At 41.0% G+C, this 17969-nt stretch overlaps 1 protein-coding gene across 1 annotated transcript; it reads right to left on the bottom strand.

Moving 5' to 3' along the window:
- Positions 1 to 5499: 5499 nt before the first annotated feature.
- Positions 5500 to 16066, bottom strand: CAMLG (calcium modulating ligand). Its single transcript, XM_059416596.1, has 4 exons — positions 15768 to 16066; positions 13691 to 14130; positions 12038 to 12103; positions 5500 to 6116 (listed from the first exon to the last, which is right to left on the bottom strand). Exons 1-4 carry the CDS (start codon positions 15937 to 15939, stop codon positions 5925 to 5927), a joined length of 870 nt encoding a protein of 289 aa, XP_059272579.1. The 5' UTR covers positions 15940 to 16066; the 3' UTR covers positions 5500 to 5924.
- Positions 16067 to 17969: the final 1903 nt, after the last annotated feature.

Here is a 17969-nt window from a genome sequence, read left to right as displayed (position 1 = left end):
ATGACCTGAGCCGAAGGCAGCGGCTTAACCCACTGAGCCACCCAGGCGCCCCAAAATAAAATATTTTTTTAAAAATTAAAATTTAAAAAAAATTATTTAAAAGAAGAAGAAGAAGAAGAAGAAGAAGGTCTTTCCTGCAAGGGACATTGAGGCACCATATGCATTCCCACCCCTTAACCTGAGCTGAGTGATGCTACCAACATCATTCACTCTCATTCATTTATATTGATGGTATATGTGTGGGGCATGTCTTACATTCCAGGAGCTTACAAGTTAGTGGGGTATATAGACATAAGTAAAAACACAAGCAAATGTAATACAAAAGAGATTACAGCATAGGAGAGGAGTTCAGAAAGGTTCCCTGAGCATGTGACCTTTGAGATGAGATGTGAAGACTGAGTAGGAGTTAAGAGGGTGGGGAAAAGGAAAAGCTAAAAATATATTCCTAAGATTATAGTGTTTCTCAACATGGCTTGAGCTTGGACACTGTAAAAAAAAAAAAAAAAAAAAACCATGATAGGAGGGTGCCTGGGTGGCTCAGTCAGTTAAGTGTCTGCCTTTGGCTCAGATCATGATCCGAGGATCCTAGGATTGAATCCAACCCAGGTCTGGCTCTCCCCTCAGTTGGGAGTCAATTTCTCCCTCCGACCCTCCTCCCTCTCTCTTTTTCCCTCTCTCTCTCTCAAATAAAGGTTTTATGTGTTAAAAAAAAAAAAAAAAGATTTTATGTGTTTATCTGTGGGACAGTGAGAAAGGAGAGGGAGGAGGGTCAGAGGAGCAGCAGACACACCCAGTTGAGCAGGGAACCCCATGTGGGACTGGATGCCAGGACTCCAGGATCATGACCCCAGTGAAGGCAGTCACTTAACCAACTAGCCACCCAGGGCCCAATAAATAAAGTCTTAAAAAAAATTAAAAATACATGATGGGGTGCCTGGGTGGCTCAGATGGTTAAGCATCTGCCTCAGGCTCAGGTCAAGATCCCAGGGTCCTGGAATCCAGTCCCACATCAGGCTCCCTGCTCAGCTGGGAGCCTGCTTCCTCTCCCACTCCCCTGCTTGTGCCTTCTCTGCCAAATAAATAAAAATCTCTCTCTCTCTCACTATACATACATACACACACACACACACACACGTACATGATGGGATATTTGGCTGGCTCAGTCTATAGAACATGCAGTTCTTGATCTCAGGGTTGTGAGTTCAAGTCCCAGGTCAGGTGTAGAGATTACCTAAATATGAAATCTTAAAAAATATACATAAATGGATCCATGCGTTCTATACCGATATTCTGATTTACTTGGTCTGGAGTGCTTCCTGTGCACTGGGAATTTTTAAGCTTCTTGGGCAATTTTGAAATTATACTTAAGGTGAGAATGACTCACCTAGGAGAACACACTGAATTGTTAAGTATTGTTTTGACACAAAGCTATAATGTAGACAGAAGCTCTCATAGTTAACATTCGTCTGTACTATTTTACATTCTTCTGCCTAAGAAAGAAAAGTTCCAGATTGTGATTGTGGCGGTTAATGCATGTATGTACACATTCATCAAAACTCAATGAACTGTAAACTTTATTTTTTTTTAAAGATTTTTTTTTTTTATTTAACAGAGAGAGATCACAAGTAGGCAGAGAGGCAGAGAGAAAGAGGAGGAAGCAGGCTCCCTGCTGAGCAGAGAGCCCGATGCAGGACTCCATCCCAGGACCCTGAGATCATGACCTGAGCCGAAGGCAGCGGCTTAACCCACTGAGCCACCCAGGCGCCCCAAACTGTAAACTTTAGATTGACACATTTTACTGCATATAAATTTGACCTCAAAACACTTGATTAAAAAAAGAAGAAACCGGGGAGCCTGGGTGGCTCAGTGGGTTAAAGCCTCTGCCTTTGGCTCAGGTCATGATCCCAGAGTCCTGGGATTGAGCCCCACATCGGGCTCTCTGCTCCGAGGAGAGCCTGTTTCCTCCTCTCTCTCTCTGCCTGCCTCTCTGCCTACTTGTGATCTCTCTCTGTCAAATAAATAAATAAAATCTTAAAAAAAAAAAAAAAGAAGAAGAAGAAACCTAGTTATGACTCCAAGACAGTCTTCTGCTCTTCCTCTGTGCCTTCCTGTCCATTGGTGACAACAGTACAGTCCATCCCCAGGGTAAAAGAGGCCTGGGCTGATACCTGACAGAATGGACAGGAAGTATCAGAGTCATTCTACATCGCTTCATTGTGGACTAAAGGTAACAAGTATTGGTTTCAATCTAAGAGAAATAGGAAACCACTAGTGACTTAAACATGGAGACACTGAGAAGTGGTCAGATTCTGGATATATTCCACAGGTAGCTCTCCAAACACTAAGTTAGATATGAACTGTCATCTTTATGCCTCCCATCAGGCTTTAAACAGAGCTGCTGTGGGGGTGTGGTGATCTTGTGGAGAAAGGCATGGAAGCAGGAAATTTGATAGGGGATGTAGAGAAAATCAGTAGATCTGATGTAGTGATGTGATGTTTGAGCTGCCTACTAGATATCCAGGAGATAATGGCCATATAGGAGACACAGGAATCTGGGGTTCAAGGGAGAAATAGAACTTGTCTGAGGGGGCTTGGGTCATGATCCCAGGATGCTGGGATTGAGTCAGGTTCCCTCTTTGTGGGGAGCCTACTTTTCCCTCTCTTCCTCATTCATGCTCTCTCTCACTCTCTCAATAAAAAAATAAAATCTTTAAAAAAAAAGAGAGAGGGGTCAAAAACATTTTATGGAATGTTTAAGAACGCAGTATTTGAAGTCATGAAATTGGATGAGGCCAAGCAAAACTTAATGTTACAGCAGGAACAGATTTTTTAAATCCCGTACTTGAATTTCTTGATTTCAACTGAGGAAATGGAGACTCTGGAAACAAACACAAAATTAATCCTAGGTCACTAATCTTTTCGGAATCTAAACCGGAACCAGAACCCGTGCATCTGATACCCAGGCCAGAGCTGTTTTCAAGATGTTCATTTCTAACTCCCACTTAAAAAAAAAAAGATTTGCAAGAGAGAGACGGAGAGAGAGCAGAGGGAGGAGCAGGAGGAGGAGGGAGACTCTCAAGCAGACTCCCCCACTGAGCATGGAACCCGACCTGGAGCTGGATCTCATAACCTTGAGATCATGACCAGAGTAGAAAACAAAGAGTCAGACACTTAACCAACTGAGCCACCCAGATGCCCCCTAGAACTAACTTCCCTTTAAGAGAACACATTCATGTGACAATCCTGAAAGGCTTTTTATCTTCACAGCAAGTTTATGTAAAGTTCGGAGCAATTCTATGTCCCAGAAAAAGCTGTTTTTAACTATTAGGGCAGATAAAAGAAGTAATTATAGTCCAGTATGTCTCCGACACATCACTTTTAACAAAATGCCCTGACTTCCAAAGCAGATTTTGTTTCTAATTAACCCAGTTCTCTCTCATAACCCTCTTGCTGTTTTTAGTACCAATGGTGATACATGCACATCCATTTATACAACTAATCAGCCTAAAAAGCTACTAGTCAAAGATGTCACTTTTCAGTCTAGTTTTAACCCATGAATATTTCAAGTCCTTGAAATTTCTAAGTAAAAGTTTATTCCTCAAACTGAGAAACTCCCATTTCTGTGCATTATTATTAAACATACTTTAATTATTAGAAGATGCCAATTGGCTAAATTAAAAAAAAAAGGCGGCACCAAGAGACACAGATATATTATAGCTACCTCTTCTGACAAGATTTGATAATGATCTACAACTATTAAGGCTTTCCATGTGTCAACTGGCTAACTGAGGCCTTTTTGTTCTTTTTAAAGAAACAAAAGGAGGGGCATCTGGGTGATTCAGTGGGTTAAGCCTCTGCCTTCAGCTCAGGTCATGATCTCAGGGTTCTAGCGGGGAGCCTGCTCCTCCCCCGTCCCCCCCCACCCCGCTCCGTCCCGCCCCGCCTGCCTGTCTGCTTGTGATCTCTTTCGGTTTAATAAATAAAGAAAAATCTTAGAAAAAAAAAGAACAAAAAAAAAAAAAAAAAAGAGAAAGAAATGAAAGGAAAAAAGAGAAGAAACAAAAGAAATAAATATGTGCAACGGAAGACCACTAGTGTCCTCCCAGGAATTGAGAGGGGAAATGACATTCAAGGGTGCTTTCTAATCCTCTAGATACTAGATTCATTAGGGAGTCAAGAAGAATGTGTATTTATCATCTTACCTAAGTCAGAGGAATACACTTAATTATACTTATTCTCTATTATTGTGGTTCAAAGTAAAATAACAAAAATAAAGACTTTGGGGGCGCCTGGGTGGCTCAGTGGCTTAAGTGTCTGCCTTCAGCTCAAGTCATCATCCCAGGGTCCTGGGATGGAGGCCCTTATCGGGCTCCCTGCTCAGCATGAAGTCTGCATCTCATTCTCCCTCTGCTGCTCCCCCTGCTTGTGCTCTGCCAAATACATAAAATCTAAAAATAAATAAATAAATAAAGACTTTGGGAGTAACTAAAAGAAGGTATATATATTTATAATTTCACAAGAATTAATCAAATTTATACAAAAATCTTTAAGGTAATTTAATATTAAGCAATATGATGTTTAATGTTTTATAACCTTCCAAATATGATAGTGTTACCAAGTTGTTTAAAAGGGGATTTATGATACTAGGTTGCATACCCCAGTGAATTTTCAAATCCCAATTCTATATGTACTAATCATGCTGTTCTCGTTTGCTTAAATACCTTACTTCTAGGGGCACCTGGCTGCCTCAGAAGGAGGAACATGCAACTCTTGATCATGAGTTCCAGCCCCATGGGGGCTAGGGGAGTGTTCAAGATTACTTAAAAGTAAAACGGGGCACCTGGGTAGCTTAGCCATTGCGTCTGCCTTGGGCTCGGGTCAGGATCCCAGGGTCCTGGGATCAGGCCCTGCGTTGGGCTCCCTGCTCAGCAGGAAGCCTGTTTCTCCCTCTCCTACTCCCCGTTTGTGTTCCCTGTCTAGTTGTGTCTCTGTCACATAAGTAAATAAAATCTTAAAAATTGTTTTAAAAGTAAATAATAAAAATAAATTAAAAACCTTACTACTAGAAATTGAAAACTCCAAAGTGAAAATTCCCAATTACGAGTTTGGTAATAAAAAAATTTTTATAGGGGCACCTGGGTGGCTCAGTCAGTTAAGTGTCTGCCTTCAGCTCAGGTTATGATCTCAGGGTCCTGGGATTGAGCCCTGTATCAGGCTCAGCAGGGAGCTCAGCGTGCTTCTCCTGTGCCTGCTGCTCCCCTTGCTTATGCTTTCTCTCTGTCAAATAAATAAATAAAATATTTAAAATTTTTTTTCTAAATAAAAAATAATTTTTCATAAATAAAAATGAAAATGAATACCTTTATAAATACCTTCTAATTTCACATGTATGAATATTAAAAATTGTTTCATTACTCCATATTTGCACTGGAGTATAAATTAAGATACTTGACAAAATAGCCTTTATAAGTTAGCATGTGCAGACTTAACATTAGACAGTTCAGTTTCTCTCATTTTATTTTTAAATGGCTCCATTTCTCAGGACAGAGTAACACAAATACAAGTTGTAGCCCTTGGGGCTGGATGAGACCGTATTCATGTGCTCTCCTAAAAGCAGCAGCTCAGCTCCCAAAAGAGAAATTACAAATCTTAGAAGTTAGAGAAACGTGGAGACTAGGGATTCTAATTATACAAGAAAAGTCAATTAATGACAATGGAAGTCTATTCTTCACAACAGTATTAAGACAAACTCAACGCTTTTAAATCAGGGAACCTGCCATTCCATTCCTAATCAAATGATTTTACAACCCCTATCAAGTACAAGAATTACATAAAGGTGTAAAGCCATCTGCCTCCTTAGAGACACTGCAGTTTTGAAGAGAAGGTGCTTTTTGGTAAGCTTCTCCTGCTGAGTGCTGCAAGCTTCATGGTACTTCAGAGCCCCAGTAATTAAGGAGTTCATGACAAAAGATAAAAGTGAAAAAGTAGACACAGAGATCTGTGAAAACTTCGCCCATTTTGCTATAGGTATCCATCGATCGATTTATCACTTCAGCAGGAATTCCAGATAATAGAAGGGCAGCTGTTAGTACAGTTGTCTTTATCTTCTTTTCACCCTGTATACAGAAAGACTTTGATAAATCTTACAGCTTTCAGAAGACTACTTAAGCTATACACAAACATTATCAGTACTATTATTTTTGCCTGAATCAAACCTGTTAATGAAGTTTCAAAACATCAGTCAGTAATATATTAGCATCTACTAAGTGTATAATATGTAAAGCAGCAAACTGGTTAAAGGTGTAAAGTGTAAAGTGGCCGAAGGCAGACACTCAACTGACTGAGCCACCCAGGCACCCAGAACATGTATTCCCTGATGAAATTTTCTTGGCTAATTTTTAAAGACTTTTAAGGCTGAATTTTCATTTAGTTAGTCGATTTGGTATCACCAAATCTAGTCACATGATTAAAAACCTTTAACCAGGAGCGCCTGGGTGGCTCAGTGGGTTAAAGCCTCTGCCTTCGGCTCAGGTCATGATCTCAGGGTCCTGGGATCAAGCCCCACATCAGGCTCTCTGCTCAGCAGGGAGCCTGCTTCCCTCTCTCTCTCTCTGCCTGCCTCTCTGCCTACTGTGCTCTCTGTCTGTCAAATAAATAAATAAAATCTTTAAATATAAATAAATAAATAAATAAATACCTTTAACCAAGTTCTCAAAGTGAAAAAAAAAAAAAAAGTCTTATCTTGGAAGGAAGGCAAGACAAATAACAATTTAAGATATATACAACAGCCAAGACAAAAACAGAAAAAACACTAATACACGAGACATAAATCACTGCTAAATGAAGTACATGAATAATGTATGGCACAGTGGCTCAAAGAAGATAGAAACTTACTCCAGGGTTAGGTGTATAAAGAAAGCCCAGGGAAGGATTTCAAAGGGAAGTAAAATCAAAAACAGACCTTCAGGAATGACCAAGATTTAGATGGACAAAAATGAGAGGAGAAATCTTATTGGAGGTACATCTTAGACAACAAAAGTAAGAGAAGAGTAATAGCCATACTTTATTATTTGTGACAGAATCATAGGAACATTCTATAGAGCTCTAACGGTCATGCAAAGGAATTCACACTTGTTACACATGTAGTAGGATATCAATGAACATCTATTTCCTTTCCTTAAGATTTTATTTATTATTTGACAGAAAGAGACAGTGGGAGAAGGAACACAAGCAGGGGGAGTATGAGAGGAAGAAGCAGGGAGTCTGATGTGGGGCTCAGCTGGGATCATGACCTGAGCCGAAGGCAGACACTCAACTGACTGAGCCACCCAGGCACCCAGAACATGTATTCCCTGATGAAATTTTCTTGGCTAATTTTTAAAGACATTTAAGGCTGAATTTTCATTTACTTAGTCGATTTGGTATCACCAAATCTAGTCACATGATTAAAAACCTTTTTAAAGATTTTTTTTTTTTTTTTTTGGAGAGAGCATGAACAAGGAGAAGAGGCAGAGGGAGAAGCAGACTGTCCGCACAGCAGGGAGCCCAACACAGGACTCAAACACAGGACCCAGGGATCATGGCTTGAGCCAAAAGCAGCTGAGCCCCCAAAATTTCTAAATATAAAAAGGTATTGTTACCCAAGAGAAATCATAGGCCACTTTAGACATAATAACCAATAACTGGAAACAACCCTAGACAGATGTCCCTGGACAGGAGATCAGATAAACAAATGGATACAGTCACACAACGGAATATTTGTCAGAAAAAACAAAGGCGGGGGGGGGGGGGGCGGTGAGGCCCAATATACTCAACAACATGGATGGATCTCAAAATTATGGAGAATAAAAGAAGCCTTGTACAAAAAAGTATGTATAGGAATGATCTCACATGTATAAAGGGGAGCCTGGCTGGCTCAGTCAGTAGAACATGCCAATTCTTGATCCTGGGATTGTAAATTGAAGCCCCACAATGGAGACTACTTAATATCTTTTTTGTTTATTTAAAGATTTTATTTATTTATTTGAGAGAGAGAGATCACAAGTAGGCAGAGAGGCAGGCAGAGAGAGAGAGGGAGAAGCAGGCTCCCCACTGAGCAGAGAGCCCGATGCAGGGCTCTATTCCAGGACCCTGGGATAATGACCTGAGCTGAAGGCAGAGGCTTAACCCACCTAGGGGCCACCTAGGTGCCCTGAGATTACTTAATATCTTTTTTTTTTTTTTAAAGATTTTATTTATTTATTTGACAGAGAGAGATCACAGTAGGAGAGAGGAAGGGAAGAGATCACAGAGAGAGAGGAAGGGAAGCAGGCCCCTTGCTGAGCAGAGAGCCCGATGTGGGACTCGATCCCAGGACCCTGAGATCATGACCTGAGCCGAAGGCAGTGGCTTAACCCACTGAGCCACCCAGGCGCCCAAGATTACTTACTATCTTAAAGAAAGAAAAAAAAGGGGATGCCTGGGTGGCTCAGTTGGTTAAGCGGCTGCCTTTGGCTCAGGTCAAGATCCCAGGATCCTGGAATCGAGTCCCACATCCAGCTCCTTGCTTGGCAGGGAGCCTGCTTCTCCCTCTGCCTCTGCCTGCCACTCTGTCTGCCTGTGCTCACGCTCTCTCTCTCTCTAACAAATAAATAAATAAAATCTTAAAAAAAGAAAAATAAAAAGAGGTACTGAAACAGGCAAAAACTAATCTACAGTGGGAAAAAGGAAATCAGGTCCTCAGTCTGTAGGGGCTGAAGCTGACTGGAAAGGGGCACGGTGGAACATCCCCACAGTCACATTCTAAACCTTGAAAACATTTGGGTTTCACAGGGTGAAAAACTCATTAAATGGTATACTAAAGACTTGAACATTTCACTGTAAAAAAATTTTACTTTAAAAAAAAAAAGAACCAGAAACCACCACTGAATTGTAGTTAATGACATGTAGGCCAAAATGTGCAGAGGTAAAGTATACCAATGTCTACAACTACAACATACTCTGAAATACATGAAAATATAACAAAATGTTAATTATAGAATTTAGGTCATCAGTGTAAATGGTAGTTCACTGCCAATTCTTTAAACATTTCTGTGAGTTTAAAAACTGTCCTAAGGCGGGACGCCTGGGTGGCTCAGTGGGTTAAACCTCTGCCTTCGGCTCAGGTCACGATCCTAGGGTCCTGGGATGGAGCCCCACATCGGGCTCCTTGCTCAGCAGGGAGCCTGTTCCCCCCTCCCCCTCTGCCTGACTCTCTGCCTACTTGTGATCTCTCTCTCTCTGTCAAATAAATAAATAAAATATTTAAAAAATAATAAAAATAAAAACTGTCGTAAGGGGCATCTGGCTTGCTCCTTTGGTGGAGCATGAAACTCTTGATCTCAGGGTTCTGAGTTCAAGTCCCATGTTGGACGTGGAGATTACTTTAAAAAAAAAGTCCTGGAGCACCTGAGTGGCTCAGTCAGTTGAGCACCTGACTCTTGATTTCAGCTCAGGTTGTGATCTCATGGTCCTGGGATGGAGTACTCAGTGGGAATGAGCTCTGTGCTCAGTGGGAAGTCTGATTTGGATTCTCTCTCTCCCTCTACCCTCCCCTCCCTACCCCCTACACACAAGCTCTCTTTCAAACAAACAAACAAAACTCTTAAAAAATAAAAAATAAGGGGCGCCTGGGTGGCTCATAGCTTAAGCATCTGTCTTCGGCTCAGACTATGATTCCAGAGTCCTAGGATGGAGTGCTCAGCGGGGAGCCTGCTTCTCCCTCTCCCTGCCTCTCTGACTACTTGTGTTCTCTTTCTCTCTCTGTCAAATAAATAAAAGTAAAATAAATCTTTAAAAAAAAGTTACAACAAAATGTTTGGTTGAGAAAAAAGTATTTAGTAACTTCCCTTCCTTTTCTCTCCCCCGTTTACCTAGTAACCCATACACACTCCTGCACAAATAACTACTGTTAATAGTTTCATGCAATATTCGTCGAGTATATTAGGTGCCTGGCTGGCTCAGTCAACGGAGTGTGTGACTCTTGATCTTGGGGTTGTACAGGTTTTTTTCCCTTTTCTTTTTTTTTCTTTTTTTTAAAGTAGGCTCCGTGCCCAGTGTAGAGCCCAACATGGGGGTCAAACACACGACCATGAGATAAAAACCTGAGCTGAGGGGCACCTGGGTGGTTCAGTCAGTTAAATGGCTGCCTTCAGCTCTTATGATCTCAGGGTACTGAGACTGAGTCCTCTATCAGGCTCCTTGCTCAGTGGGGATGCTGCTTCTCCCTCTTCCTCACCCACAACTCCACATGTGCTCTCTCTCTCAAATAAATAAATAAAATCTTAAAAAATTCTTCCAAAGTGTCTTCACACATATACAAGAAAATCAAGTATCCATTTTTCTCTTCCTCTTTTTTTTTTTTTTTTTATGATTTTATCCATTTATTTGAGAGAGACAGAGAGAGAGAGAAAGCACGAGCGGGAGAGGGAGATAGAGAATCTAAGCAGACTCCATGCTGAGTGTGGTGCCTGAGTGTGGGCTTGATCCCAGGACCCTGATGTCATGACCTGAGCTGAAACCAAGTCAGATGCTTAACCAACTGTGTCACCCTGGCTCCCCTATTTTCCTCCTTTTTATGAAAAAAGTAGCATACTTTAGATCGTATTCTGCATTTTGCTTTCTTCTCTTAATATTTCTGGGCAACCTCACCATTATCCATATATCAGAGCTTCATCATTCTCAACGGATATGCCATAATTTAATGAGTCATTTATTAGTAGACATCTTCGCTGTTTCTAAACTTTGCTATTGCAAAACTATAATCAATCTTTCAATAAATATACACCTATATCATTCAAAAAAGTTAAATAAATTTACAAATAAAATTACATTCCTTTCTGTATTATATATATAATCTATTTAACTCTTCGTGAATGTAAATGTTTCAAATCCATTGAAAACACACATGAGGTCTTTCAGTGCATTATAAATGATTAAGCAAAAGACCAAGTAGCAGTTTTTCAGTAAGAATCTCACACAAGAGATACCTGGGTTAAGTGTCTGCCTTCAGTTCAGGTCATTATCCCAGGTTCCTGGGATTGTGCCCCACATTGGGGTTCATGCTCAGTGGAAACCCTGCTTCTCCTTCTCTCTCTGCCCCTCCCCTCCTTGCTCATGCTCTCTGTCTGGCTCTCACTCTATCTCAAATAAATAAGTAAAATCTTAAAAAAAAAACAAAAACAAAACAAAAAACCTCACACAAAACTCAATTACATCAGTGAGGTTACAGTCTACGCCAGCCAAGTCCCGTAAAACTGTGTATATATTTGTAGTTAAGCAGACTAGGTAAACACGGACACTCTCCATGATTCTGTTTTTCAATTTTGGCCAAATATTTCTTGGAAATACCAGGGCCTTGACATTAAAGACACAGTGCATGTTATTAGGCATCCAGTAAAGAGCATAGTAAGATAAATGAACCCATTTTAAAATTAATTTCCTGGGCGCCTGGGTGGCTCAGTGGGTTAAGCTGCTGCCTTCGGCTCAGGTCATGATCTCAGGGTCCTGGGATCGAGTCCCGCATCGGGCTCTCTGCTCAGCAGGGAGCCTGCTCCCTCCTCTCTCTCTCTCTCTCTCTCTGCCTGCTTGTGATCTCTGTCTGTCAAATAAATAAATAAAATCTTTAAAAAAATAAAATAAAATAAAATTAATTTCCTTTATTACAGATAAAATGTATTACTAAATTCACTAAATAATTAAACTGAATATTTTCTCAGAAAAGTATTATTCAAACTCTGTGGTTAAGTTTTCCCCCCAATCCATGATGGACCAACATTTTTGTAAAACATGAAAAATGTTACAGCAATGTCAAATTGCCAAAAAGTTTCTATCACTCACTTTTTGAACTTGTTACAAAAAAAAATAAATAGTTTTAAGATCAGCATTGGTTGGCCAATGACACTTCTAGTAGCATTGATTCAGACAATGAGTATGACTAATTTTTTTTAAGTTCTTAAAATCATCTAGTCATCAATCAGTCTAAATACATCACCATAATTTAGAAAAAGTTTTAATTTACCTTGGGAAAATATTTGTATAGTCCCATGTACGCAAGTTGTAAAGTAAGAAACGGAGCAAATATAGACTGTGAAGACAGAAAATAAAATTATGTATTTTCAACATCATCATTCAAATCAAATCAACAGCAGCTATAAAATTCTAAGCAAAAAAACTGTAAAAAAAAAAATACAAAATTTAATTGTAGTGGCTGAAAGCAGTCTTGTTTCTGCACAAGGGTAAAAAAATAAAGGGACTGGATCTCCTTATCATAAAATATGTCTCTCAAGTCAAGTCACATTCTTTCAATGTACCCCAAAATGGCTACTCTCACAAAAACTTATTCTTTTAAGGATTTAAAATATTCAGTGGTGACAGATGTATAAAACATTATGCAGTAACATCTCTCTCATCTAGAAGTAATCAAACAACAATTTCAAAGCACACATAAAAGGCCCAGTACTCACTAGATGCCATCCATTCCCAGACACTCGGACAAGAAATTATCTCATTAGCTATACCACTGGCACCTAAATGACAAGCTATTCTTACTGTAGGTAAAATGGTGTGGTTATCTTGCTTCTTGCACAATAAAACTGAAAAGACCAAAATGATAATTAATTTACATTTATTCTTAAAATTAAAAATATTATGAAGGGAGTAAAAGAGCAAACATTACTAGATGGATGTATAATGAAAGCTGTGAGAAATAGCTGTAAATCTGATCTGATAGCAAAAAAACAGAAAAACAAAAAAACCCAAAAAACCGCAAACAAACAAACAAAAAGCCTCCTCACACATAAATAGGACATTAACTTTAAAAATCTTAAAAGCACAGAGCCCTTAAGGGGGGAGAAAAAAAAAAGCAGCTACATATCTCATTAAATGCTGAAAGCCATAATAACAATGTAATGTCAAATTAAGTCTGTACAACGGAATCTCTTTAAGAAAAAATGTGCATAAAATAGATTTTTAAAAACTTTCTTGATGAATAATATAAACTTTAATTATCTCAAAAATTTGCTTTGAGCTCACTAGTTGGTAGTTATTCCTAAAATGTCTAGTGAATGGAAATACTTCTAAGAGCAAGACACTGAACTATGAACTATGCTTTTCTTCATTTCTCCTGGCAGGTGAAAGCACCAAGAATATGGGACTGCCATTATGATACTACAACATTATGAAATGCTGAAGTGCTTGCTGAATCACAGAAAAATTACATCTGTTTCGGACCACAGAACTGCATTTTGAGGTTCAAATTATTTGAAAAGTGGTAATTTTTATGTAGTACATGTAGATACTTTACCCTTTGATTTCGGAAAGAAACTGCGTAAGTTAAAGCCTAGCTATCACTTAGAACTATGTGACCTTGGGCAAATGATTTAACCTCTGAGTCTTCATTCCCCCATCCATAAAACACAGAATCAGAAGGATGAGGTTCAATGACTCAATACATGTAAAGCATTCAGAATGCTACCTAGAGTATAGAAAAAGTTAAGCAATTATTATTGGGCTCTGTATTTTACCAGAACATTTCATCTATATCTAAGGTGAACAACAGTTTATATCTCCAAAGAGCCATATGAATCTGGTTAATAGTAATACTGGAAATCAATTCCATGGAGTAAAAGGATTCATTCCATAGCCAATTTGCAGTTTCCACTCTGCTGCTTACCAAGTATTTGCAAACAAAAGCTCTGACTCCAAGGGCAAGAAGAGCACATCCCACCAATCTAAATATTCGAAAAGAGTCAAATTCTTCTGTTGTATTTCCATCTTCTTGATTGGGTTTTTCACTAATCAGCTGTTTTCGTAGCTTCATTGCTTCTTCAAATCTCGAGAGGTATTGTTCAAGGCCATGGCGAGAACCCCTCTGGATAGTGTCTGCTGTCAGGTCCCCTCTGTTCCGCTGCCGGAGCTCAAGGTTTACATCATTACTACACTCAAATTTGTCTCCCAGCTGAGTCCCCTTTACCTCGGCCACACCACTTTGCTGGTCAGTCGTTCCTGTACTGACCGAATCGCCCAGCACTACTCGCTTTGAAACTGAAGGAATGGTGAGGGAGTTCAATTTGTCACTGTCCTGCTGCTTTGATTTTGTTTGACCTTCGTCTTCTGAGAAAAGAAATTTAGAAGTCTTATGTAGTATATACTGGCAAACACCTTTCATATTAAAAAATATGCGCTACTGCTAGAACTCTGCAGTCTCTGAATCTAAATACTGATTCTGCATAAAACATAAACTGTTTCCTTCCTCTCCACCCTTAGAATATATACCACCCCAAAAGAGGATACAACCCAAACTTTGGGAGTAGGAAGATAAAACTAGGAGACAAAGTGGGAAAGATGATCATGGATAGAGCAAGCTCTAAAGACCAGGTTTTCACGGATAATATCTCCCAGAAGAATGACTACATTGCCTGCTCTAATTTATTTGATTAAAAATATAAAATCATTAAAGCTTTTTAAAAATCTGTATTTTAATACTACTTTCTGAATCCAGAGTCCTGCCAGCATAGGGTGTGGCATATCCTACAGTAAAGCTACTGTTTACGTAATCCTTCTACTGTAGTGAGGGAGCCATTCGTAGGTAACTAAGCAGTTTGAAGATGCTGCTCTGCTTTAAAAGCAAAACAAAACCTTTAGTGACAGAATTTTCAAAGCAAAAGGACAAAATACAGAATATAGCTTGAGAAGGACAATAAATGTCTTCGGAAATAATATCCTGTTGATAATCATTAAAAGGAAAAATGTGTCTTCTAACTATTGCTCTAGAAGAATTTGAAAGAGTGCTTATTACCTTTCCTGGTAACTTGGGAACTATCCAAAAGTTCACTGCTGTCTAGCTAAAGCCCACAGAAATCACAAAGCTTTAAGTAGCTTGCAAACACTGAATAAAAGTCAATCACAAAAGGCAACCAATGGAAACTTAGAGAACACTAGCACATAGTCAGTGCTCAATAAATATTCACATGAATACTCATTGAATTGTACATGCACTGGGCGAGAAATGAGGAACTCTCTTTAGGGTTAAATGAGGCTCCCGACATCAATCGTATCAATCTCAGCACACTAGGAGAGAAGACCTCAGGGGGGCACGACCCACTTGCTGGGGGTACAAAGAACGGTCACCCAGTTTTATCTTCCTGTTGTAGAAAGCCTGTAGATGACAGTGTTGAGGACACTGAACACAGACACCAGACTATGACCGTAAGAGTCCCATTTCCACGTACGAAGGACTAGGGAGTTGTTCAGTAAACACAAGAGCGGGAGGGCCGACAGAGTAACGGCGAAACGCAAAAGAAGGCAGACAGACGCTAGGAAAGGCACTGGAAGGGAAAGCATTTGGAATGGAAATAAAGGAGTCTTTTCCCTGAGGCGCACAATAGAGCCATCTGACGGGATAAAAGGTGCGCTCTGCAAGAGAGGGGAGGGCGTGGGGAACGAAAAAGGGGACTCTCTCGCATAACTGGGCACAGGGCACCATGGCATAGGAGCCAAGGCTTCGCAGCCTGCGGCGGAGATGGGGGACAATCTTAGAGCGAAGCCCACGGAAAACTGAAAGGGACTAGAAAGGTCCGGGGGTTAATTAAGTGAGAACTTGGGACATCACCTAAGAAACGGAGACAAGAGGGGAGGTCAGAGAGCAGAGCTTTTTCAAAAGGCCAGAGGGGCGTTACAGGGAAAGCATGAACGATCCCGAAGACTCAGAGCGGTGGGTGGGAGAGTGAGGGAAGACGGGAGGCTCTCACCCGTGCCACTCCCGGGCCTGTGAAAGCCCATGATCCGGTTGATGCGCTGTTCCGAGTTCATAAGCAGCTTCCTCCGCCGCAGCTCGGCCCGACGCTGGGAAGCCGACAGGCCTGAGTTCGCCAGAGCCCCTGGCCGGTCGCCGCTGTCAGGCGCGACGGTCACCGGCTCCATCTCCCCCACCAAAACCAGGGAATGCTAACGGTGGTGAAAAGGTGGCAACCGCTCCGCAGATGACTGAAGGCCAGGCCGCAGGGCGCGAGCCCACCCCCTGCCGTAGGCCCGCCCCCTGCCGTAGGCCCGCCCCTGCAGCGCCGAGCCTGAGAGGCGGGCTAAGCACGCGTGCTGCCGGACCGGACAAAGCGCGGGGCTTGCGCCGCCATCTTGAATGAGGGCAGAGTGCACCTCCCCAGTCCCGTCTGCCTGGGTTGGCCCTAGCTGCTCCTTTACCTCCGCCCCCCGCCCCCGCCACTGGGTTTCTCTGAAGTTCACTCGGACGTGAAGAAAACCCGCCTCCATGATGACGAGAGAGAAAGGAAGGTGGGCGAGGCATAAACTCACCTGAGGTTGGTGCCCAAAAGCAAAATGGAGGCTGTTGCGGCAGACGCTTGTTTCTAGTGACCTGCGACCTCGCTTGTAAATTACGGAACTACGTAACCTGAGAGCGACGATTTAGAGAGAGTTGCGTTTAGGGTGTCTTTTGCGCTCATTTTCCCTTTCTCCTCAGTTGCTTTTCTCCCAAATACGCACGTGGCGCGTTTCGGACCTTCTCTCCCTCCCCTCCTACCCCCTAGTTTAGAGGAAGAGAGAGAGGGGGGCCGTGGGAGAAGCGGGTTCTCTGCTGAGTGGGTAGCCTGGATGTAGGACTTGATCCCAGGACCTAGGGTCATGAGCTCAGCCGAGGACAGATGCTTTACCATCTGAGCCATCAAGGCAACCTGTTGAAGTCCTCCTTTGCGTCTTTGTTCGCGGCTTTCCCAGTGAAGACGTCCCTGTCCATTCTGCTTAAATCACCACCCTTTTCAAGACTCCATACTCTCTAATCTTATTTTTCTTATCCGACTCGTAAGCTAAATGTACTTATTTTATTGTCCGTTTCTCACCAGCTAGACTGTAGGCTCCATGAAGACAAGCCTTGTGTTTTGTTCAGAACTGCAACTCCTGGAACGGCGTGAGCACTTGGCAGAGCCCACCTAACTATAACGCCGTGTTGAGAATCACTATTAGGAAATGTTTTAATTTTAATTTCTTTTTAAGTCAGAAGAAAAGTATAATGATAACATAGAACAATGAATCTAACATGGATTACAATTATCCTTATAACAACAGCCATAAAGTAGAACTTGAGAATGCCTTTATGAGGGCGCCACTGACTCTTGATCTCCGCTTAGGTCTTGAGCTCAGGGTACTGAGTTCAGGTTCTTAGTTGAGCTGGCACGTGGCCTAGAACATTATTAAAATAAATAAATAAAGCCTTTATAGAGGAAGTAAATTGTGTAGGGTACATAAATGATAGTTATTAATCACAAAGTCCAAGTGAATGGATAAAAGAATGAAGGAATTCAATCATCCTTCAACCCTTGGTAAGAGGCCCTGTGGCCACTTGACAGGCTGCAGAGGGTGAGGCAATCTAGTGGGTCCCCTAAAATGTAGACTGGAATCGGGAAACGTGAAACCTGGCCAAAACAGAGGGTAATAAGCTACTATATTTAACCTGCTACTATATTTACTTAGTCCCCTGACCCTGTACAGACAGAAAAGTTTGAGGGAAAAAATGTTAAAAAAAAAAAAAAGAACCTAACAATTTATCTTTTGGATTCAATAACAAGAAGAGCCAAGGTATGTACACCGACTTTCTCCCTTGATTGGCTAAAAGCTAAATCTCAAGAACATACCCTACTTAATTACAAAGCATTAGAAAATGTTGCCCTGTGTGTACAGACCTACATCTCTGTGTCTTAAAAAAAAATTCTAAAACTGAAATAATAAATGTGCAGAACTTAATGACATATAATCCTGATGAACCAAAACCAAATACAATTCCAGGATAAACAATATTTTTTTCATTTAAGAGAGCCTATAGAAGCCAAATTTAAATTTTGTCTTAGATGCATGATAGATCCTTTAGTTTGGTAAGAATTAAAAGTGTGAAGATTTCATGTTATATGCTTACATAACTCTGGGGAACCATTTCCCTATGGGGT

The sequence above is a fragment of the Mustela nigripes genome, chromosome 12 (genome assembly GCF_022355385.1).
Source record: "Mustela nigripes isolate SB6536 chromosome 12, MUSNIG.SB6536, whole genome shotgun sequence".
NCBI classification, from domain to species: domain Eukaryota; kingdom Metazoa; phylum Chordata; class Mammalia; order Carnivora; family Mustelidae; genus Mustela; species Mustela nigripes.
Note: the sequence above shows the minus strand (reverse complement) of the source record. Positions and strands in the feature narration are given on the sequence as shown.

What these genes read in the sequence shown, in the direction of transcription:
- CAMLG (XM_059416596.1), bottom strand. Translation starts at nt 15,939, where the DNA reads ATGGAGCCGGTGACCGTCGCGCCTGACAGCGGCGACCGGCCAGGGGCT. An exon ending in CAGGCCCGGGAGTGGCACGG is followed by an intron (nt 14,131 to 15,767) that starts GTGAGAGCCTCC and finishes TTCTTTTCTCAG; the next exon opens with AAGACGAAGGTCAAACAAAA. An exon ending in CTTTTGTTTGCAAATACTTG is followed by an intron (nt 12,104 to 13,690) that starts GTAAGCAGCAGA and finishes CTGTCTTCACAG; the next exon opens with TCTATATTTGCTCCGTTTCT.